A 22,729-nucleotide genomic window follows, 5' to 3' on the forward strand; every position below is an offset into this window, starting at 1 on the left:
CCTCTGTCTAATTCAACACAAACAAATATCAAAATACATAGTTATTCACCTTAAAACAATTTCATTACATTAAGAATAAGATAAATTCTAACAAACTTTTCAAACAAAAAAGGTGCTGGTGGAATAATGTATACAAAACTATATTTCAAGAGTTCCAATTTATTTTTTTAGCTCATTTTATAAAATCTATATATTAAACCATAGTATGTTATTTAATGACAGGTGGCTCTTTCTGTCATTATGATTTTTAAAGGCTTCTATATTTTTAAGTAGCGTTATAAGGGCATCTTTCCTAGATATTATATTTGTTGATAAGCTTTTTTCGGGTAGATTAATGTAGATAAGTCAGTATTCCTATTGTACATATAGTATAAATCAAAACGGACGAAACTACATCACATATGATTAATTTTGTTTGAAATCGTTTTCACAGGAATAATCTGTTTATGAATGCACATAAATGATGTATTTTAAACAAATTTTGATTAAAGCCCATTCTTGTTTCTACTTAAGCATTCCTTGCTCAACTTACTTTCCTGATCCCATAAAATCCAAACAAATGGTTTTAATGAAACATAAAATTAACAAAGCATTGTAAACAATTCGAGCAAGGATGGTATTCTGTTGGATTTTCGAAAGCGGCGATCCTCACCCCGTTGCCCGGCAAGACAATGGCGCCAAAGGGTTAAAGGTGTAAACATTTGACAAAAGTGTCACAGCAAAGATACGAGTTCGCCCTGCTACAGCTGCTGGGCATTGCTACAGCTTGAATTGCTAAAGGACCCTTGAGGAGGGCGGCAGGACACCGTCTCGTTGTGATGTTAATAGAGCAGCTTGCTATGGATATGGAAATGGAAATGGAGAAATCTGCAAGTGTGTGCATTTCTTGGTTTGACAGCTGTCAAAGGGCTAATAAGTCATATTCATATTCCTCTGCGAGTCTCTTCGTGCGCATTTGGGGTCAGGATTATTGAATGTAATTGAAATCACTGATTGATTGATTGATGGATAGATGGTTGGTCGGATTGGAAAAGAGTCAAGCAAACACACATGTGGGTTAGCTTCATTAGCGGCTCAAGTACCAGCATATACGTATGTATTTTATGGACGAAGTTAACTCCTTGAGCTGATAAAAATGACAACAAGGAAAATGTCATTCGTTAAACTTATACAAGAAAGGAAGCTAAAACTTGGTTACTATTACTACAGTTAATATAAAAAGGCTATGAAATATTGGTGGAATGTTGATGTATAATTTTCACTATGCTTTTTTCTCTTGTGCTTTTAAAGGACCTCATGGAAAAGTTTCATATTTTCAGAATGGGAATTGCTAGACAGAATATATAAACTTTACAGGGTCTTAATCTTTTGAAAAAAACTCATAATGCCCTTTGCAAGGATAGAGAAATATTGAATTTAAAAGTTGTTATGTCAATGCTCAAGTCTTTTAAAAGATGGTTATTCTATTCGACTTGAGACAAGTCTTAAATTAAAGAACACTTTTGCACGATAGAAGCTGCAACTTAAAGCCAGTAAGTATTTGTCTTGTGTAATCAATCCCTTGAAATACTTGCAAGGAATTTCTCAATTAGAGCAACCAGCAGAGCAACAAATTGATTGATTCCCATCAGTCTTACCTCAGGAGAGGGGGGACTTAACCGGAGAGGAGATAAGCCAACTTGCAGACGAACTAGGCAAGTTACAGCAGAGGAGAGCAGAGCAGAGCATCCTGCAAGTAGAGGATGTAATCCTGTTAGGCAGAACTTTGGACAGCCCTGGAGGATGAACTTCCGTGGCAACCCATCTGCAGCTCGCAGCAAATGCGCAATTTTCAGCTTGACTTGGCGCATGAAACAAATTCGAGCTGAGAACACTGAGAGCGGGGCATGTCAACCTTAATTGAAAAAAGTAAAAGCAAGGCGGACGGGAGAGCGGAGCCGCATCCTTGCAGCCTCCTGCCGCATCCTTTTCACTCCTATACTCTTTTTTTCGGTGGCGGCTGTTCATTTACAGGACAGCGCACCTTTTCTTCGCGTGCGATTTTCAGGAAATTGCGCTGCTCAATTACAGCGAATCCTTGCGCTCGGTATTCTGAATTTTCTCATCTCGTTTTCACCGTTGACTTGGCCAGGACAATTGCCACGAAAGGGGCACGGAATAGGGAAGCACAGCACAAGTCGCGATCTTACTACGTTTCAAATTAAAGCCCATTTAATGCGCAACAATAAGGAAAACAACGGCGGCAGCTCCTTTAAATAAACAATGGGAATCCTCGGTATGGAGGTCCTGCCGCTGCTGTAACCCATTTTGTATCTTATCGCAACCTTTGGTTTGTCACTCTGTGATTTATTTCCCCCTTCAGAGCCGCATCTCTCTCTCTCTAATGAATCCTAATTCGAGTGCTCAACAATTCAGTGCATCATAAATTTTAAATTAACCCCAATTTTGGGCACCCCATCCGATCCATCCTTGGCGAAAAAGGGGTTGCCGAGATGCAAATATTTACGTCTTTCGCCAGTGCGGAAAATGAAAAGCAAAGCTTTGCACTCGCTCTTTCAATTAGCCTTGTGGCAGCATGACTGCTGGCAGAGCAGGTGAGGCCTGAAAGGCCTGAAAGAAGGCCCAAAAGCCAGGCCCGGGCAATTAAAGTTAAAGTCTTGGGGGGGAGGCAATTCAAAGGAGGACTGGCTTAAGTGGTTGTAACTCGTTTCGAGTGAATCATAAAAGGATTCAGAAACATAATTATATCTTATACATCGTAGGAATGCCGAAAACTAATTAAAAGGAGTTGGTTGTGAAGAAAGTTTGAAAATGAATAGAATAGATAACACTGAAAACCGAATTTCGGGTTTTTATTACATAGTAATCTATTTGTTGTCCTTGAAGAATAAGATGTGGAGTAAAATATGTCTTTCTATAATAGCATACTTAGGTTATAAAATACACTTGAAAATATCCCACTGTGGGAAACTAACAATGAATTCCCAGCTGAGATCCTCAAGTAGCCACCCGGGGAGAACAGGGCATATGCAAAAACCATGTCACACACCCAAGTTACTCCCAATGAAGAGAAGATGCCATCTCTATGTGGCCACAGATCGAGGCTAATCAAACTGGGCCACACCAGAGCCTCGGGAGGTGGGGCTGTGGCGGATACTCATCTAAGGGAATTTAATGGTTTTTCGAAAAGTGCCTCATAAATGTCAACAAATGGATGCAAATCTAGTTGACTTGGGCTGGGTACTAAGCCAGCTTGGCTTTGAATGGACTCGGCCGCTGTGGCCAAGGAGTCTACCAAGTAGTCTAGATACTACCAGGACTCACAATGCAACAGACTGTCTGGTAGGTCGTAAAACTTCCTTCGGAACAATACACTCAGCCAGCAGGACGTCTGTCTTACAGGGACCGGGCACTGAGCACGTACTCAGTACTCGGGACAGAACACAACTGCTTTTTGTTTCATTTTTGCATTATGACAATCTCTTGAGGGGACCCTGGGCAACGCAAGGTGTGTCCCAAAATAAGTGGGAAAGGGAAAAGGTGGCTCGTAAATTGCAAATGAAATGAGCCAAAACGAATTCCAATGCGGTGAAAGAAGAAATGCTGCTGCAAGAGAGCTGAAGAGGCTCGCTATCATGAACGGTATTCTGCACTAATTAACAACAAATGATGACATTAGGACAAAATCAGAGAAAAACGAATCATCGAAATCAGAAAAAAGTGTATAGTAAAAAGAGAGAAGGACTGTGTATCAAAAAAAAACATCTGCTAGGCGAAGGAACAAAAACGCAAAGCCACTCGCAAATCTGAGGCTAGAAAGTGTTGGACCGCCCGTCGATGTCCTGCTGTGCTAGGACTCGTGCTTCGGTTTGAACCCGGCGATTGAGATGTCCTGCTGGCGCTGCTCGGCAGAGTCTTCCGCATTTTGTGTTTCCCAATCCGATTATAGACTTTGCCCCGCGTCCCCTGAACTCGCAAAGTATCAACATTAATTTATGGTTGAAACGATTAGAACGCTAAGTATAAATCCCCCAAAATAGGAATTATTATTGATGAACGCCGAGAATACTTTATACATATACTCACTGCCAACAAACAGGGAATCTTATCGGGCTTACCTGTAAAGAGAGTAGAAGGAAATGCAATTAATAACTATAATACAAGTTGGGATGCTTAAAACTTAATAGTAAACTTTAATAAAGTAGAAATAAAAAATGTTACAAATCTAAAGAGATATAAGAGAAACTACCAAACTACCCTTGTAGCAATTATTATTCATATCCCTGGCACCGGGAATAGGAGTGTATATTTAAAAAAAAAATCGATATAACATACAGAAAACAAATAGTGCTCCATATTATAAATAAAAAATTGCACATTTAACCAAAACACTTATGTTTTGATCTCTCATCAAAAGAATTAATTCAAAAAGAAAATCAATTCAATGGTATAGACAGGATTATCTAGGAATTCACATTTATGTATATAAAAAGTAAAGTATTTACCCCAACTGGCAACCACTTCATTAACTTCCTTAAAACTAAAGCTCGTACAAGGAAATGACACCATAAAATTCCAACTAATTGTTATCAAGTTTATATTGTTTAAGCCATTTATTCACACTTGAACACTTGAAACACCTGCCAAACGGCTTCCCACACTTTAGCAAATTGGCTCCACCGGCAGAATGCCCTCGACCAGGCCAAGAATGATAGCCGTAATCTCGTACCAGGCCACATTCTCCAGCACCATATTCATTGGTGGCACAATAAGTTCCTCCATAAAGTTGGAAACCTCTGTGGGGTTATCGTTGATCATGATCTCCAAGTAGTCCTTGATGAGATCGTTAATGAACTTTGTGTACAGGCGGCTGTTCATAATGCCCGTGGTCTGGGACTTGGCCTCTTCCAACTCCCATTTGACCTTCCAGCTCTTTACATACACTCCACTGGTCGCCGATATTGGACGGATAATGAAGCTACCGTAGGCTCGGAAGTTGATCAATTCAAGAGCAAGGGCACCATCACCCCACAGGGAGAAATCGGAACCGAAAAGACGAGCCAAGATATCCAGTTTGTAGTTTGAGCTCTTCACGGATACTTTGGGAAAGTTAATGTTAAACTTGATGGTGTGAAGAACATTATTCCATTCCAGCTTGGAGAACTCGTAGCCATCCAGACCCTCGAGAATTAGTTCAGTGAAGTTTCCTTGGCAACTGGGGATTGATACGTGATTATATTTGATTGACTTTTATGCTCAACTCTGAGTAATTACCCAAAGTTTTCTGTTCTGACAGCGATGTCCTTGTAGGCAATCTGAGCTGGTGCCAAAATGGGAACTCCCCTGGCAGGATAACCACATCGCATCTGCAGACGAAGGAACTCTGTCAGTTCGCGAAGCTCATCGTCGAACAACTTGGCGGAGCCCAAGGTGCTGCAGCAGAGAAGGGTCAAGAAAATCACACAAGTTCTCATTGCGAATGTCAAACAGTAACTGCTAACGAATTGACCAACTACTTGGGTGCGATTAGTCACTTAAGTAGCCAAAATCGATAAGATTGGATTAGGCCAGGTGGCAGAGTAGAGAAGATAAGAGTCCAAGTTCCCAATTTCATTTCCATATTATTTTAAAAACTGTGAGTATTAGGAACCCAAGTTTATGAACAAACAAAACCAATTAATTAAAATCCGAGAAACAAGTTGATTCACTAACCTATAACTCCAGTTTCTATGTATCTTAAGGGTTCGAAAAACCATTGAAATACAACATTGAACATCTTATTAGGAGCTGCACAAAAATGAAACCCCCAAAAGTAGACCAGGGAGGATTCAATGTATCGACAAGTGTTTATTATTATGACAACTGCTGAAACTAAGCCCAGGGATCGGCAGCGGGATCGCAGTCGACCACAATGGGATCATCCTCTTTCTCGTCATCGCTGCTGGACAGGATCAGGTCAACGAGAGTCCAGAAGTCATTGCCCTTCAGCATCTTGTTCACGCGCGGCACAATGGTGTCTTCAATGGTGTCGGAAATGCCCTGCTGGTTGTCATTGATGGCCTTCACCACGATGTTCTCCAGCTGGCGGTTGATGGCGCGGTTAACCTTGCCATTGCCCATGAATCCACTGATGTCCGACTCCACGGACCCCAGCGAGATGGTGGTCTTGAGCGAGGTGATCTTGGCGGAGCCCCACAGCATGGGGAGCTTGTACTTCAGGGTGCCGGCGATGCGAAGGTTCACCAGGTCGAACAGCAAATCACCGGATCCCTCGTACTCCACGGACAGACCCAACTGGCGCAGGGCATCGATCAAAGTATCAGTGCTGTACTTCTGGGCGGTGGTGTCAATGTTGCTGAACAAGAAGTCGAAGGTCACCTTGCTGGTAATCACGTTCAGCTTGAACTTCTGAATCTTGAAGTCATCCAGACCGGCTACCTTAAGGTGGAAAACGTGGTTCAGAGTCTCGAAGATGCCCTTCTTGAAGTCCAGGTCGAATTCGTTGATGCGAAGAGGAGCCAGCACGGGAATGCCGTACTGGGGCCATCCGCACTCCATCTGCTTCTGGAGCTTGCGGATGAAGCGACGTGCCTGCCAGGACACAATGAACTGCGGCGCAACTGGAGGTTGGACAACATTCTTGTTTAGGTTACAAATTTACATTTATATCAAGGTGTTAAGACAACTATTCCGACAGAAGAATTATTGACATCCTTGAAAAACACATTTCAAAACTCGAAACAAATAATAAATACACTTGTAAAATCTTTCTCTGTTTCGACTTTTTTTGGTTTTTGTAGCGACCTTCGCCTTGCCTCACCTTCGACGGCTCCCTCTTCGGGCTCCACAAACAGATCAATGTCGCCATTCTGATCCGCCAGCTCCATCAGACGCTGCTCGACGCGGTTGGGCAGAGTGCCGGCGGCACAGGCGGCCACCAGGCAGGCCAAGACTAGCAGGAAACGCATTGTTGATTGTTGCTTTCAGTAACTCAACTTGCTACTGAACTGGCTAACCCCCGGGCAGAGACTTATATACCAAAATCAATCCCGGCCGATAACGCCCAACGGAGATACTGTGCGAAGATAGCACGCGAAATGGGGGCTAATTAAAACGTAGATGGCGGACTCGGTTGAATTGCTCTTTTCTTTATTGGTGGTTGATTTGCTGCTGCCTAACCTAGTCTAACTTCCTGGGCTCCACGGCCAACCAGGGGGCCGGGGTGGGATTGCAGGTGCCGGTGGTGGCGGAGAGCAGGCTGAACAGGTACCAGATCTTGTGACCCGACAGGAATGAGTTAACAACCGGCCCAAAGACCTCCGAAATCGTGGAGCTGATGGCCGCCTGGTTGCCATTGATGAAGGCTGGCACCTCCTTATCGATCATGTCGTTGATGAACTCGTTGATCCTGCCGTTGCCCATGACTCCACCAATGTTGGAGGACACACCACCCAGGGTAATGGCGACCTGGAACTTGTAGATCTTGATGGAGCCGAAGATGAAGGGCATCTTGTACTTGAACTCGCCCTGAACGGACAGGTCTTCTAGGCTGAAGGACAGAGGTCCAGAGCTCTCGTAACGCACACTAAGTCCCAGCTTCTTCAGCAGATCGACAAAGGTGTTCGTGTCCAAGAAGTGGGCGCTGGCCTTGATCTGCTTCATCTTGAAGTGAAACTTGACCTTCTTGCTGAAGGTGTAGCTAACCTTCAGCTTCTTGATCTCGATGCCATCAAGGCCATCGAGGCGGAAGCGCAGGAACTGCAACAGGGTACTGAGGGCACGTATTAGATAGAGATACACCCCCAGAGATGGACGGAGATACTCACTCGACAACCGATTCAGCCAAGTGGATGCGCAGATCAGCATTGGTGTAGGGGGCCAATGGCGGGATTCCGTACTCGGGCCAGCCGCAGGGCATTTGGTTAATCAGGCCCTTAATGGCCTTCTTGGCCGATGAGTTCAAGATCAGGCCCTGAGTATCGGGCTTGGCCGCTGTTCGGGATGAATTATAGCTGATTTATTGGCCCTCAATCGACCGGGGGATATACTTACGATTGCGGTCGACCAGCTGGTCCCACTGCTCCTCGCTCAGAAGCTCTACATCGTAGGCTGCTACGCAGGCCAAAAGGGCCACCAAAACACAGACGATAGCTTTCATTGTATAGCCACCTGGTTATTGTGTCCCGCTAACCATCGCCTTTTATAGCAAAACTTGGCCAGTCGAGGGGGCGGGGCCTGGGATAATTTGGCCAGGTTGTTATACATGCTAATCACTCAAACTGATTAGGACAGCTCGAATGGCACGATTTAGTGCTCCCGATTTAGCGCTCAGGAATTCTATCGCTCGGCATACGGGTTTGTAGGACCACAAAGCCAAAGCAAAAAATGCCACTTCTATCGCTTAAGTGGCTTGTTTTGGCGTAATCTCGACGCCCAATTGGCCAATCGAATGTCCAAATCGTTTTGAGAACATTTATGGTCTATCATTGCGAAACATATAGGCAAATGGCCTGGCTACCGGGGGAAGAACTACGTCAACGTCAATGCAGGTGTCCATGGATTAATGGTATTATTGACTGATTCCTATCACTCGATTGGGGGTAGCTTCTGTTTTCTATTTTTTTGTTTCTTGGCCAAACTGCATGGACACATACTCTTCACAGTACTGTAAAGGGCCTCAACAAGTAATTTACTGCCGACTTTGATTAAGATTTTAATCGTTGAAAACCTAGATATTTGCAGAAAAACTCAGCACCTGGGTATATAGGTCGTTGGGCTGAGACCGGTGGAAACTTTTTGGTTCGTAATTAATTTATAGAGTATCTGACTGGCCACCTGGCATTCACCGTCTGGTTTATATATTTATAGATTTCGCGGCAAAAGTCCTTTAAATAAGCTATTTCAAGCAATCGGCCATAAATCATTCAACGGCACTCAGGAGTGGCTCGATTGTAAATCAAATAACAAACTTTTCGCAGACTTTAGATCCAGAGAAGTGCATGGATTATATTATAATCCGAAACAAACAAGGCCTTTCTTCGCCTTATATTTATATGTGCTGACGTATATTGCCTTAGCTGAGTTGTTTGTGATGATATCACAGGATTTATTAAGGACCTTAGCATGGCTTAAATCTAAGTACTTTTTATTACTTCTGCTGGGCAAAGTTTTTCCCATCTTAAACTTTAGATTATTCAAAGGAATAAGTGTCATATGAGACACACCTTAAAGAGACTTTGATCACACTTTCCTAAGCAAAAGGGGAATGTTTTTGTTTAAGCAACCTATATACTATGCTACTATAAGTATCCGTATCGAAATGGCAGATCTGATCATTTCCTCGGGATAAGTACTCTGATTTATATAACAAATTGAAATTAAAATTGGCCAAGCGGGAAACCGTGGCCAGATAAGACAGCAATAAGGCATCGATCCAATGACCACCCCATTCCGTCCCGTCCCTTGGCTAATCAATCGTTCTCGGACGGAGAACGAAGAACGGATCGGAGCCCCTTATCTCTCGCCCCACCTGGACGGACGGTTCGTCTATAAAAAGCAGCTCGTCCGGCCGGAGGGTTGAGTAGTATAAATACCGTCTGTACTGCGATCAGTTGGTAGGACTCTCAGTCAAAGTAAAAATGAAAATCTTTGTGGCTCTTTTGGCTTTTGTAGCCGTCGCCAGCGCGGCTTCGGTGGGCGAGCCCATTGGTGAGTATCGGAGTTGGTCGACCACCGACCTTCCGCAATGAGATTTAAGCTAACGCACGTGTATCCACGCTCTAGGCACCCACTCGATCTCCAGCACGATTGAGGATATGATCGAGGGCCTTAAGGAGCAGATGCCTTGTGGCTTCGCCGGATTGGGCATTCCGCCCATGGCCCCCCTGAGGGTCGACCATAAGGAGATCGATATCGATACCAGCGTTTTGAAGGCACAGGGAACCATCGATCACTTCCGCCTCAATGGCCTCAACGATTTCGAAATCGCTGAGATGAAGGTCAACGCCATCACCAGCAAGGTCACCTTCAGGTTCATCTTCAACAACGTGAACGTGGACACCCAGTACAACATGAATGTGTTGCTCAAGAAGTTCGGCTTCACCGTTAACCTTATCGGAGCTGGCCATGCCAAGTTCGCCATCAAGGATATGGCCATCTGGGGCACCCTCAAGTACTCTCTGGGCGTGATTAGCGGAAACTTGAAGCTCAAGACCCTGGAGGTGCGCACCCACCTGGGTGAGGTTGACTCCGAGATCGAGGGCATCCTCGGCGATGGCACCATCAACGAGAAGATGAACGAGTACCTGGCCGAGGCCGTCGAGCTGGCCATCAACGAGAACGAGGACTTGATTGCCGACACCATCGAGAGCATTGCCGTGCCCGCTGTCAACAGCGTCCTGGATGACATCTCCCTGGCCGAAATCGTTGCCGGAGCCGGTGGCGGCGAGGGTGGCGAGAAGGAGGTCTGCATTCCTCCCGAGTTCGAGTGGTAATTAAGTCATCGCTGATTAAACAACAAAAACGTTTTTGAATCAACTTGTTCTGGTTCTTTCTCTCTCTCTTTGGGATTTGGATTGTCTGTGGGTTATCTCTCGGTTTTACAAGCTTTCACAGAATTTACAACTTATTGACCGAATCATTTTATAGAGGGCTTATCTCAAGCATTGTCTTATCGTTCATAAAACATTTGCCAAATTATTTGCCGATTAAGAATACTAACAAACTTCAGTAGCTACACAGGAAGAAAATACTTTCGTATACTTATTTTCGCACTAACTACAAGCCAATAGGTACAAAACAAATTGTACAATTATATGATGCTGAAATTAGGGTAGATTTGAAAGATGAGAATTAAAATTAAGGTTTTTATATCGAACTATTTATTTTATCCTCCAACTGAAAATGAAACCAAGTTGTTCGATATAAAAATATTACCAATTTAATATGTTCTATAAGAGCTTTTGAGTTTAGAATATTTTGTTACTTGTCAGTATTATACGTTAGGTTTCGCCACATTTCAGGTACGATTCTTGAGGTACATTTTCTTTGCGTAGAGATAGTTTATCTGAACATGCCAATTGCTATAAAAGAGCAATGGATCGGTCAAGTAATGATTAGTGGCTTTTGCTACCTGAAAGGTTTAACTCGTGTGCGTTGTGCCGGTATAAAAAATGAAGTTCGTCCTTTTGATTGCACTTATCTTGGCCCTGGGCAGCTGTTATGGCGCTGAATTCGCAGAACCTATGTCCGGTAAGACGCTTTACTTTCGTATGAAGAAACACGATGACTTTATTATACCCTGCCGCTTTTAGCTCAGGACCGGTCTCTGTCCAGTGTGGCCTTGGAAGCCGTGGAGTCCTTAAAGATAGTTCTGCGCAATGGAGCCCCGAATCACGGAATTCCCGTATTGGCTCCTGCGAAGCTCGCACATAAATCCTTCAAGTTCAGCACAGGAGAGCTCAGTTTAGACGGTGAGATCGAGGACTTTGTACTGGAGGGTCTGGATGAGTACGAAGTACTCATCATGAACGTGGACGTGTTTAGAAACCGCGTTAAGACGACGATAAAATGGGATAATGTCAACATCACCACCCTGTACAAGGCAGATGTGGGCAGTGGCTATCGCATGCAGCGCGAAGGTGGCGCCTTCTTTGCCCTTAAGGACCTGGTCATTGAGGGCACGATCAACTACTCGCTCGGTTTGCTGTCCAAGAAACTGGCCGTAAAGGACATCCTGTTCTACCCCACGGTGGGCAGTGTCGACTCGCAGATCGAGAACCTGTCCAAGTACCGCATCCTGAACCGCAAGATGAACGAGATCATCGAGGAGTTCGTCTCCCTGACAATCAACGACAACACAGACTTCGTCGCTGAATGGGTCAACGAGTTCGTCACTCCCATATGCAACGATATGATCGGAGACCGCTCCCTGAGTGATATCATTGGCATTATCACGGGAGGAGGAAACTAAATACCAAATATCCACAATAAAGCCCAAAAGTATTCGACTTGAGCATTGCATTCACTTTTTGCGGTGGGGTAAACGTGTGAACCATAAACCCATGTGCGATCGTTTTATTGGCCTGCCTACCACCAGCAGCTGGCAAAAAAACACGCAAATACAAACACCCAAGCTATTTGGTTAATCTAATCGAAGAGATTAAGCTTATAATAGCATTTCCTTCGCCAAAATTGATTAGGCCAACTGAGGGCTTAAGTGTTATTGCTACAATAAGAACTAATACTTATACAGACTTATTTTCCAGGTTTTCGTTTTGCTCATCCAGAAAAAGCTCAATATTTCCAATGACTCTAGAAGCTGTTTGGATGCGATCGAACTTAATAACAAACAAAAATACGCAAACAAAACGCAATTATTTAAAATTTTACATTTTTACAAAAAATACACATTTGTTTTGATCATTTTTGGTATTTTTTACTACGTCCTTTGTCATTAGCATTTGTGTAAAATACTGTGGAAATTTGTGTAAAATACATGTTACATACATTTCCGAAAACACGTTGCATACTTTTTGGCTTTTAAGGGAATTATTAATTTTAAAAGTTGCCCTCTGCACTTCTTTTGTTCGTGGTACTTTTTTTTTTAGATAAAAGTAATTGAACATTAACAGATTTTTATAACACAATTTTAAGAGGCCGACTCTCCCATAGTAAATTTAAAAGACTGGTCAGATTGACCCAACAGAAGTCCCTATTACTAATTTTCCGCAATATAGCTGGATTTTAAACAAACTGGTTTTAAGTTATATGAACTTGATCAGTAGCAGCATACGAATCGATTTGGATATGACTGCTACCTTCGGATCTTTTTACAACTTTATGATGATAAGTAAAGGTATAAAATAGGTCGTTGTCTTTACACCCTTTCAGTTTGCTTTTAGTTCACTTGAAATCAACCTATTTCAGTAAAATGAAAAAAAGATTTATATGTTAAAACTTTGGGTAATTTCCCTTGGTTAGATATAAATTGATCGAACTCCTCTACGGCACCCATGTACATATATGATATGATTGTACAATTTAAAATTGTAAAAATGTTTATTTATTTATGGTTCATACTTTCCCAATCATTTCTCCACATTTTTTTTTAGTTTTTATACTCTAGGGGGAAATAAATTCTAGTGAAATTTATAATACCCTGGAAGAGTATAATTTTGACAAAATTTGTTCATTTTTTGATTTGGTTTCTTAAACTGATAAATTTTGGAAAATGTTGTCTACAGTGTGTTCTAAATTTGAACCAACGCTTGGCCGTTTGAAATTATACAAATTTAGTGTTCATTTTTGTCCCCTTATTATAGTTACATATATTTAAACATGATATCATGATTTTTTTCAGTTCACTTCATTCACTTCTATATTTTTATGTTTTAATTTCTTTAAAAAAAAAAATTGTGAAATCATAGTAAATAATCAATAAAATCAAGTTCGTGTAGCAGTGGGCGCGTATTTATATTTCTATACTGGTAACGAACTATTTTTAATGGTAAAAATATTAAGATCCAAAGTATTAAATTAATAGATTTAAAGAAGAAGAGAACTGTTTTTGCGCCAAAATGAAAAGATAAACAATATAGGAAATAAATAACATTTTTCTTTCGTTACAACTAAAAGAATGCGTTGCATTTGTGTTTTTATTGATTTCACAAATAATATCTCTTATAGAAAGAACAAGACGTTGGTCTTTATACAAACGGATAAACAAACTTTTAGCTGACAACACCGTTTTAATCACAGGTTCAGTTCACTGATAACATCAGCTCTCCAAGATATCTATAGTTGCTTAAAATAAAAATTATAAATAAAGTACGTGTAAATTCTTAGCATGGCCAAGGTTGTTTCAATGTTTGTTAAAAAAAATAAATAAAAAAACTGATAGTGGAATCGTGCGAGCGGCTCACCTACCACCCAGGCAGCTAGACAGACCTTGACATAGCATAGATCAATAGCCAAATGCTCGCCGATTCGGGGAACGTGCGATGAGATGTGTTCTTAAAACGCAATTATAGTGACCGGGAATTCGAAAAAGCTCTAGAATTAGTAATATTCACGAGATCTGAGAGCGTTAGAAAAATCCCTAGCCAAGCCGCTTATCACCTCTCCTATGGGAGAAGCATTAAGTTCCACTATAGATGAATATAAATTCGGAAATCAGTTTAATTTCATTGTTCACTTAGGACGGAGGCAGAAATCAATTATTCCAGAAATGATATTTAAGTGCTTCGCTTTGCTTATAATAACCCAGGCAAGGGAAGCCTACAAGTTTTACGAGAATCATCCGATTTAATTGAGTATTTAATTTCAAGATATTGGTGGCAACCGCTAAGCCAATTAATCCTGGATTCGATGACCCGCAGCAGAAGGCATTGGAGAAGGAGGCCAAGGAGGAGACAGTCAATCTTTTGAACTCCCTGTTCCGCTCTCAGATCGCATATTTCACGGAGGTGAAATCCAACCTGAATCCTCGAACGAAGAGGTCCGCCGATATCCGTCTTTATATAACGCGATTGAACCAAGCCATTGCTGAAAATGAGCTGGACAAAAAGGATAAAATGTGGCTGGACATTTTCGAAGAAGTAAGTTGGTCAGCAACTTTAAAAATTCCAGCAATAATTTCTGTACTTTGTTTTACAAATTAGTTCAAGGGCTCTCCTTTACTATTGAACCGGGAGGAGGAGACAGGTCTCACGGACATGCAATACAAAATTCTATTGACGGGCAAAAAATTGCAGGCTATATCTGCAGGATTCGTTTCGGATGTGGCTGATTACTTTTGGAAAATGGCCAAGATCAGTGGCAAAGTTGTTGAGAATCACTTTGAGGGTAAAAATCGACTCACAAATCCTTAAAACTAGAACTCAGTCATATCCGTATATTCGGAAAATGTGAAAATAAAAACTTTTTTGCAAGTAAATATCCCATACTTTTTTATTTCACTTCAAATGAATGGGATAACTTATTATTATTAAGGAGTCAAATAAGAAAGTCCATGGCTCTCAATAATATTTGCAAATAAGCATGAGATCCTTCAAATCCAATTTCAATACCTAAACTTAATGTTAAATGTCGTGAGAGGTTATCAATTTTTATGACACTAAAAGATATAATTATCACAAGCAAGTACATATGTATATATTTTGAAGATATCATCCAGTGTTATGCAAATTTATACAATCGATTATCCATGAATGGCGCTAAGCTACTATTTCGATTCACTTGGGGATGTAAATTATGAATATATATAAAGATATTTATATATATATACATATATAATATACGTAATAACATTTGACAAGCCTTCCTCGCACTAAAACCTGTTTATATGTGTGTAATTTTAAAAATTTAGTAATGAATGCATTGACGCTTTCTTTACGTTACCCAATGTTTCGAGTCACTTTTGCACCTGTACGTAGGTTGCCTGCTAATTAAATGATAAATTCTCTAAAGCCACAACGATTTCGTGATTCATTCCAAGCGACATCCAAATTTGGAAATATTATGACTTAATGACCACTGCGCAGGAATTCATTTCCAAATAAGCTTTCTTTTGTTTAACACTTTATCGGTCGATCGAGAACGAAAATAAATCGGCGAAATCACAGCAATAACACTTTGTTGTGCAATGGCAATTGAAATAGCAAAGGCAAGCAAAGTGCAAGATATATTTAATGCAATTTACGTTAAAAATAAACGCTTAGTGCACAGGAAAGCGGAGGGAAAGAGCATTGCCATAGTTGAAGGAATGCAACGATGAGGTGGAGGAGCGGAGCAGGGTGTGGAGCAGATGTCGAGCACGCATGCCATCAAACCCCGGCGACGGTCGCACATGTGCCGCCGCCGCTTTTGTGCCACTGAAATTTGGTAATCCACGCACACAAAGAAATATTGTGTTTATTAAAAGTACAATAAATAAAACTAGCAATAAATAGCAGCATTAACCAGCAGTGGACACAAAATATAACGAGAAAAGCCACTGGGCAGACGAAAAAAAACAACCGGGATGCTTAAGCAAACATTTTAGAGTTCATTTCATAACATTCTGTCACTTTTGATATTAAATTTCGAACGCTAGGAAACTGCTGTAATCCCAGATATTTGTTTTTGTAAAATTAAATTGGTCTCTATCCTAAAATTTTGCAATTTCTTTATCCAATTTTCATTACTCTTGTACAAGATGCAATTTTTAAACTTGTTTACTCTTTGAAGAAGCTAGTTTCAGTCCCGATGTTGCAACGATCTTCATGTGCATCGTGCCACACCCACTATTTGTTTTTAGTTTCTCAAATGAGCAGTGTCATACAATTTTTACCACCATATCGATGCTAAAATTCACTTCCATTGTTTTCATAGAGTTTCACGATTGCAAGTGCTTGTTTATAAACATAACGAAAGGAGTACCGGAAACCACCATCGATTTTATAAAAAAAAACGTACTTTGTTAATTGAAGTGAAGATATAGCAAATATTTTGTTAACATAAGCGTAAAATCACACAGACATTATAATATTGGAACTGTATTTCTTAACATATTGCAAACTAGGCCTTAGGCCCTAAGCCTTTAAACCTAAAAAACTTAAGAAACATCGTATAATAAAATGAAATTAATGAAAATAAATCCCAGCCCAAAAAAATCTTCTTTCTGTGTATGGAAACTGCATTTGTGTTTTTAATGCCAGTATTTGTGGCCCCAATGGCATCTCCATGTTATGCTCTCGAGCGTATCGACGCACAACAACAATTTCCACTTCCGAATGACACACAAACACACAAAAGTGATATCAAACAGAAGCACGGAATGTAAAATAATACAAAAAAAATATATATGTACAAATATAGCGAAAACTGATATGACAGCGGCAAACAATTCACTGCAAAAGTCTGTCCGTCAATATTGTTGTACAATTAAAAGTAAATAAACAAGCTTGCCGAAAGCTAGGCAGCAATAAAGACGGCAAGCCAAATCGCCGACAGATAAGAGGCCAAAAGTTGATTTAAATCGAGAATAGAGAGACAGCTACCGAAGCTATGAAGCTTTCCAATAACAAATTGTTGTCGACCTGGCAGGCTCTTGATAACTAAATCACTTAATGGTACACCATAAAAGCCATTCAAATGAGATAAGACACCTAAGGAAATAAAAGCAATTCAAATATTTGTGGAAGCAATTATTATATTTTATCTGGGGTTTATTGAAATGATAATCAAAGAAAGATAAGAAAGTCGAATTGCTTATACAAATTAAACAACAAATATCTTAAGAAAGAGAAGAAAAAAAGAGCGACAACTGTAAATAAATTAAAAACTCATTAAATCTCAATTAGATGAAAAATATAATAACTTTTGAAAAGAAACTTTGAAGCAATTTTGGGATAATGAGAACTGGGTCGCAGAGGCATCCAAATACGAAGTGGAAAAGACACCAAGTGCTTAGTCTGCAAACAGATTCCCATAGACTAGCATAAAATAATCATTCGTACTCATCAATTATTTAAACGAAAGTCGCCAAGCGAAGGTATGTAAGAAGAGCAAACTTGGAAGGGAATATACGTACTCTATTTTGGGGAAGGGTACCAACCAGCCAACCAACAAAGTGCCGTTGGGGTTAATTGCAATCGCTTTAATGGGGAGTCGTCGTTCGCTATCCATTTGAGATAAGAGAGGAAATTTGTTTTTCACCGACGCCAGCGGCCTTTCTGCTAACCGCCGTTGTTGTTGGTATTTGTATCTAGGGCCGACTATTACCTTTGTATTTACAAACAAACAGACAGTCAGTATGCTCTTTGTGTTTATGTAAACATTACATTCGTGAGAGGGGGGGCGGGGCATTCCAGGTGCAATTGGAATACAATTATCGATTGGTCACCATAATGCGATTGATATGCTGATATCGTTTAATCGATTAACGATTAATGCGATTTGTCAAGTGGGCGAGGTGGCAAAGAATGTGGGATTCTGCCTTTTATATTTATAAAAAGCAATTTATGGCACAATATGCTAATTTTAAATGGCACATGGGGGGAGCTTAGACAATAGTCAAGCTTACAAAAGACTTAGAAGATTGTATATTTTCAGAAGCATTATATACAAATATATTTTTCCTAAAAAAAAAGACTCAATTTGCTGTTTTTTATAAACTTGATGCAAATATTGCACACAGAACTCTTTCTGTATTGATATGAAAGTTCATTACCCTTTTGAGCTCATTTAAAGTGTTTAAAATTCGAACCGATTTACTTACTGCAGTGAACAGAGCACCAAGGGAAAGCTTTTTGTATATTTTTCATAAAAAGATCGTAAGACATGCTTAACTTTACACAATCCCTTTATCCTTTTGTTTATCTTTGAGCCTCTTCAATATTTTTGACCTTCCCGATTTGTTACTTCACCGTTAGCCACACTTTTACAAAAAAAATATGCATTTCGAACGGGAAAAGCCAATAGGAATCCAATCCGAAAACATCATTCATCACGCTGACAGCAAATTAGAATCGGTATCGGTATTGGACTTACAAATATACAGCATACAAGCATATATCTGGTTGGGGTTCGGGTCAATGCCAATAAGACAGTCGCGTGCAAAACGGTTTACGAGATCGTATTCCCGCGCATCATAACAGGTTTGCACGATAAAAGAGCGCAAACAGAGGTCCCAGTCTCTGTTATCGTGTTTATGCGGATCAATTTCATGAATTCAGGTGAAAACTTAAAATAAATATAAGTTCCTGCTCACACGAAGCGCAAAAAAATTCTTGCCACAGGATGCATTCTTGCAAACGCATTCTAGAGGAGTTACATTGATAAGCGCAGTCAATGGTTGTGAAAGCACTTCATGAATTGGACATCGCATGCACGTAGCTGCTGCGTCTGACGATTTTGTTTACATTTTTGGTGAGCCTTTTGTTGTTGCTGCCGCTGCTGCTCGACAAGAGATTTTCTAATAAACCATTTTAGAACCGGTTTTCGGGTTTCGGTTTGATTTTGTGAACGGTTTCAGTTTTTTTGTTTGCCACAGAAAACCCGAGGATGACGCGAAAGCAGAAGAGGAAGAGCCAGCGCAAGAGGAAGAGGGCATCAAATTTCATGCCCCGCATACACACCACACACACACACACTGTGGAAATTATTGGGCAGAAAAGCTTGTTTAAAATAAAAATAAAAAAAATCGAAGCCCTTTATTTCGAGGAACAACGGGCGCTCCGAACGACAACACTTTCAATGGCCCCGGTCCGCTTCAATGGGCATTTTGGCAACAATAATCCCCGCACAGGGGTTGCGCCGCTGTTGCTCCATAGATGTTCGGTCAGAGATTAGCATAGAGCACTCCAAACAAAGACGACCACAAGCCCAGACGCTCGCTGCCCATAACAAATAACACAATGAAGGTGTGGATACAATTGCCGGCGATAAACATGTTTAATCAAAGGATTTCGCCTGGACATCTTGTCCTCATGAAAGCCAATGAGTTGTCCGTGCCGCTCCTGCCAGTCCTCGCAAAGTCGAAATTCCTCTGACTGACTGACTTGAGCATAAATTGGGAGATTGTGAGATGACTCTTTTTACCATCAAAACAAATTGCAGCAAGCCATTCGAAAAACACTCCTCGAATTGAGAAACCAGAAAAATAGTGACAGAACGTGTTTGAACTTCATGAAAAATAATTGAAATAATGAGGAAATACAAATATTTCATACAACTTCACACAGTTTAAGCCATAATTTGAAAAATTTTTAAAACTTTTAAAAATAAATACTATTGAAAGACTAAAAGAAATGTTTCTTACAGAATATAAATTTAATGTAAGACAATCTCTGTACATTGGGTAACTTACCTTCAATGCACACCACATGGTCACGAATGGACTGGGCTATCTGGGCATCGGCCTGCGGGAGCAGATCGATCAGATCGTATATGGCATAGATGGATGGGTGGACGCTCTCGAAGCGCTGGATCTCCTGGCGGATGGCCAGCGAGTTGCTAATCAGCGGCTGCGGCGGCTGGGCGACCAGAATGGATGAGGAAGCGGCTGCCGCCGAAGAGGAGGATGCTCCACCGGATTGCAACTGGAGGCTGGCGGCGTTGGGCGTGGGATTGTGGCGCTGCTGCGGAGGCGGAAGCTGGTTCTGGTTGTGGTTCTGGAGGTGATTCTGCAGCTGATTCTGGAGCTGCTGCGGATGGGGATGGGGCAGCGCGTGCGGATGCGGATGATAGTTACTCATGGCGGGGGCGGCGAAATCGAGAGTTAGCTAACGTTTTTAATTAACTTAAATTGCTGACACACACACGGCACACACGCACACACACTACAGCGAAGCGGTGGCACAATTTTTCCGACCGAACATTTTCCAATAACAACAATCGGGGCCAGCAGAGTAATGTCTGGTATTCTCGGAGTCGCAGTTTTCGCCCAATTGACTCAATTCTGTAGATCGATTTTGCACCTGTACAAACAATCACAACACATCGATACGATACAATTACGGTATAACGGTCACAGTACACTGCAGCGTGTCAGTATTTGGGTCGATTGTGTTTCAATATTCCGAGTGGAGCCGCCCGTTTGTGTTGTTTTTCGCACTTCGCGAGGGGAGCACTTTTGATTTAACAGAAAACTAACAGAAAACAGTGGGACAGCTTAAGACGAGCATTTTTTTTACTGCTGGAATCTGCGTCCAGTATGACCGTACTGTGGAAGTGGCGAAATGGTGTCAGGGCCTGTTTGGGGCTGTTCTGGCTGGCAGGCTGCCACATGTCCCCAATTGGAATTTTCAAGCAGACAGACGACGTGCGAAACATAAACATGACTCTTATTCCAGCGAAGTGGCAGCTCTCCGAGGGTGTTTTAATGTAAAATTAAAAAACAATTACAAATTAAAAGGTGAAACAAATAAACTGTTTTATTCCAAATAGTGATTTTTGAATATACCTTATTTGAATATTTACATTAACAAATCCAGTTATCGATAACAATTCGTTTCTATCGATAAGCTACCTGCCGGTTGCATGTCGTAATACAATTTTGTTACATTTTCAATAAAATCAATTAAAATCAAATAAAAATGGCTCAAAGCAGACTGGAGAAGATCGGAACCATCTTCACGAGGTAAGTGGCTGCCTTGGAAATTTATTTACTGTTATAATACGTGGTTTCATTTTGCAGAGTTCAGGGCCTGCTTCGTGGAGGAGCCATGAGAGCTGAGGATAAGCCCATTTGGTACGATGTGTACGCCGCCTTCCCGCCGAAGGCTGAACCCCGTTTCGACCGGCCCGCTCCCCAGATCCCGGTGCGCAACATATTCTACGCGGAGGATGTTGTAAGAGCGTATGTTCGATAAACAAACCCAGTAACCACGTTTTCTATCATTTTAATCCTACTCTTCGTCCAAATAGGAAGCTCCACAAGCATAACAGACCCCAGGAGACCATAAACCTGTTGGACCACAGACGGACAACGCAGTCACAGCATTTCGTACAGATCTACCAGGACCTCAAGTCGCAAGGAGCACTTGATGAGGAAAGAATCTACGAAACCGCTTTGGACCTCCTCGCCGAGCAACGCCAGCAATCGCGCCTAGAGACGACCGCCGCAGAGGAAAACCTTCCCGAACTAGATGCTGAGGTCAAGACCCAGCTAATGAGCGACTTCAAGGAGGCTGCAAGCAACCAGCAAGGCATTTCGTCCTCGTCTTCGTCTCCCGCTCCCAGCAAAGCGAAAAAGGACACCAGCGTGGGCATTAATATAGACAGCTTGTTCAAGGATTAAGCAGCAGCACTCTTTTATAAACTAAAAATAAACATATGTTATCGTAACTCAGACAGCCAAGGCATCGTTCTGGGACTCGTGGCTGAGCTGCGTCTGCAGGTTGGACAGTTTGTTCTTCAGAACTTGCACGCCCATGATGACAATGTTTTCCGGCTTGAGGGCGCCAGAAGATTCCACATTAAAGAAGAACTTGTTCGGCTTGGCCTCCCAGTTGTAGGGCGCCTCGAACTGATCGTCTTCCAGCTCGGTGTGTTCGCTCTTAGGCCACTCGTCCGGCTTGGGGTACAGCGTGTGACGCATGGAGTTGTCCGGATCATACTCGAAGCACACGCCCGCCGTCGGGTTCCATTTGGCGTGCTCCTTGCCAAAGCCCTTCTTGGCGTAGGCGCGCAGTTTTAGCTCCTGACCCTTGCGCAGCTTGATGATCAGGATCTCATCGTTGCTCTCGCCGTACTCGTTGTCCTCTTCACCCTGGTTCCGCGACGTTACCGGCAGCACCTTGGCGTTGCTCGACTTTAGATCCGCGGTGGTCACGTGGCGAGTCTGCTCCTCAGTGCACTTGACGTCCAATGTGAACTCCACGCTGCACTCTGGGCAGAAGTCTAGGCAGATGCAATCGCGCGTATATTGCAGGCGCTCTACCACGTCGTCGGAAATGAGCGGGATCAGACCGATGCGGTGTGCTAGGAACTCGTCCGAAAGCACCGTGGAGTTGGCCTCCAGTTGCACCCAATCAATGGCCAGCGTCGGCGTTTCGGCGATAAACACGCGCCGCAGGCTGTTAGCCACGCTCAGCTCAGTGTCCTCCAGCACGAACTTGACGTTGTCATCGGTTAGCTCGGTTATCTGCACGGACGGTTGGTTGGCGTACGGCATGGCGGCTCTCTATTTGCAGTTTAAAAGCAAAGCAAAACAAATAAAATATGAATTGGCGGATGAAAAATAAAA

The 22,729-nt window shown here is 42.0% G+C and overlaps 9 protein-coding genes across 9 annotated transcripts in view; 4 read left to right on the forward strand and 5 right to left on the reverse strand.

Moving 5' to 3' along the window:
• The window catches only part of CenG1A (Centaurin gamma 1A), a 57,534-nt gene extending 36,811 nt beyond the window's left edge, over nt 1–20,723 (reverse strand). Inside the window, exon 1 of the mRNA XM_020955043.2 lies at nt 19,850–20,723. Within this exon, the coding sequence (XP_020810702.2) occupies nt 19,850–20,237 (388 nt within the window). The 5' untranslated portion in view covers nt 20,238–20,723. The remainder of the gene's footprint in view (nt 1–19,849) is intronic.
• Nucleotides 4,574–5,493, reverse strand: LOC110186014 (uncharacterized). The gene is made up of 2 exons (XM_020955050.2): nt 5,275–5,493; nt 4,574–5,215 (listed from the first exon to the last, which is right to left on the reverse strand). The coding sequence occupies exons 1-2, from the start codon at nt 5,472–5,474 to the stop codon at nt 4,663–4,665; spliced, it is 753 nt and encodes a 250-aa protein (XP_020810709.2). The 5' UTR covers nt 5,475–5,493; the 3' UTR covers nt 4,574–4,662.
• Nucleotides 5,828–7,015, reverse strand: LOC110186010 (uncharacterized). The gene is made up of 2 exons (XM_020955045.2): nt 6,821–7,015; nt 5,828–6,620 (listed from the first exon to the last, which is right to left on the reverse strand). The coding sequence occupies exons 1-2, from the start codon at nt 6,966–6,968 to the stop codon at nt 5,872–5,874; spliced, it is 897 nt and encodes a 298-aa protein (XP_020810704.2). The 5' UTR covers nt 6,969–7,015; the 3' UTR covers nt 5,828–5,871.
• LOC110186011 (uncharacterized) lies at nt 7,129–8,209 on the reverse strand. The gene is made up of 3 exons (XM_020955047.2): nt 8,053–8,209; nt 7,827–7,992; nt 7,129–7,771 (listed from the first exon to the last, which is right to left on the reverse strand). Exons 1-3 carry the CDS (start codon nt 8,156–8,158, stop codon nt 7,180–7,182), a joined length of 864 nt encoding a protein of 287 aa, XP_020810706.2. The 5' UTR covers nt 8,159–8,209; the 3' UTR covers nt 7,129–7,179.
• LOC110186013 (uncharacterized) lies at nt 9,549–10,536 on the forward strand. Its single transcript, XM_020955049.2, has 2 exons — nt 9,549–9,708; nt 9,784–10,536. Exons 1-2 carry the CDS (start codon nt 9,639–9,641, stop codon nt 10,491–10,493), a joined length of 780 nt encoding a protein of 259 aa, XP_020810708.2. The 5' UTR covers nt 9,549–9,638; the 3' UTR covers nt 10,494–10,536.
• Nucleotides 10,575–12,008, forward strand: LOC110186015 (uncharacterized). The gene is made up of 2 exons (XM_020955051.2): nt 10,575–11,250; nt 11,313–12,008. The coding sequence occupies exons 1-2, from the start codon at nt 11,172–11,174 to the stop codon at nt 11,969–11,971; spliced, it is 738 nt and encodes a 245-aa protein (XP_020810710.2). The 5' UTR covers nt 10,575–11,171; the 3' UTR covers nt 11,972–12,008.
• On the forward strand, nt 14,175–14,935 carry LOC110186017 (uncharacterized). The gene is made up of 2 exons (XM_086832098.1): nt 14,175–14,597; nt 14,661–14,935. The coding sequence occupies exons 1-2, from the start codon at nt 14,574–14,576 to the stop codon at nt 14,868–14,870; spliced, it is 234 nt and encodes a 77-aa protein (XP_086688224.1). The 5' UTR covers nt 14,175–14,573; the 3' UTR covers nt 14,871–14,935.
• mRpS23 (mitochondrial ribosomal protein S23) lies at nt 20,487–21,832 on the forward strand. Its single transcript, XM_020955052.2, has 3 exons — nt 20,487–21,121; nt 21,179–21,340; nt 21,409–21,832. The coding sequence occupies exons 1-3, from the start codon at nt 21,078–21,080 to the stop codon at nt 21,779–21,781; spliced, it is 579 nt and encodes a 192-aa protein (XP_020810711.2). The 5' UTR covers nt 20,487–21,077; the 3' UTR covers nt 21,782–21,832.
• Nucleotides 21,770–22,657, reverse strand: Polr2C (RNA polymerase III subunit RpII33). The gene has a single exon (XM_020955048.2). The coding sequence runs from the start codon at nt 22,655–22,657 to the stop codon at nt 21,830–21,832; it is 828 nt and encodes a 275-aa protein (XP_020810707.2). The 3' UTR covers nt 21,770–21,829.
• Between the last annotated feature and the right edge of the window lie 72 nt (nt 22,658–22,729).

The sequence above is a fragment of the Drosophila serrata genome, unplaced genomic scaffold (genome assembly GCF_035046125.1).
Source record: "Drosophila serrata isolate PLE 108 unplaced genomic scaffold, ASM3504612v1 contig_245, whole genome shotgun sequence".
Taxonomy (NCBI): Eukaryota; Metazoa; Arthropoda; class Insecta; order Diptera; family Drosophilidae; genus Drosophila; species Drosophila serrata.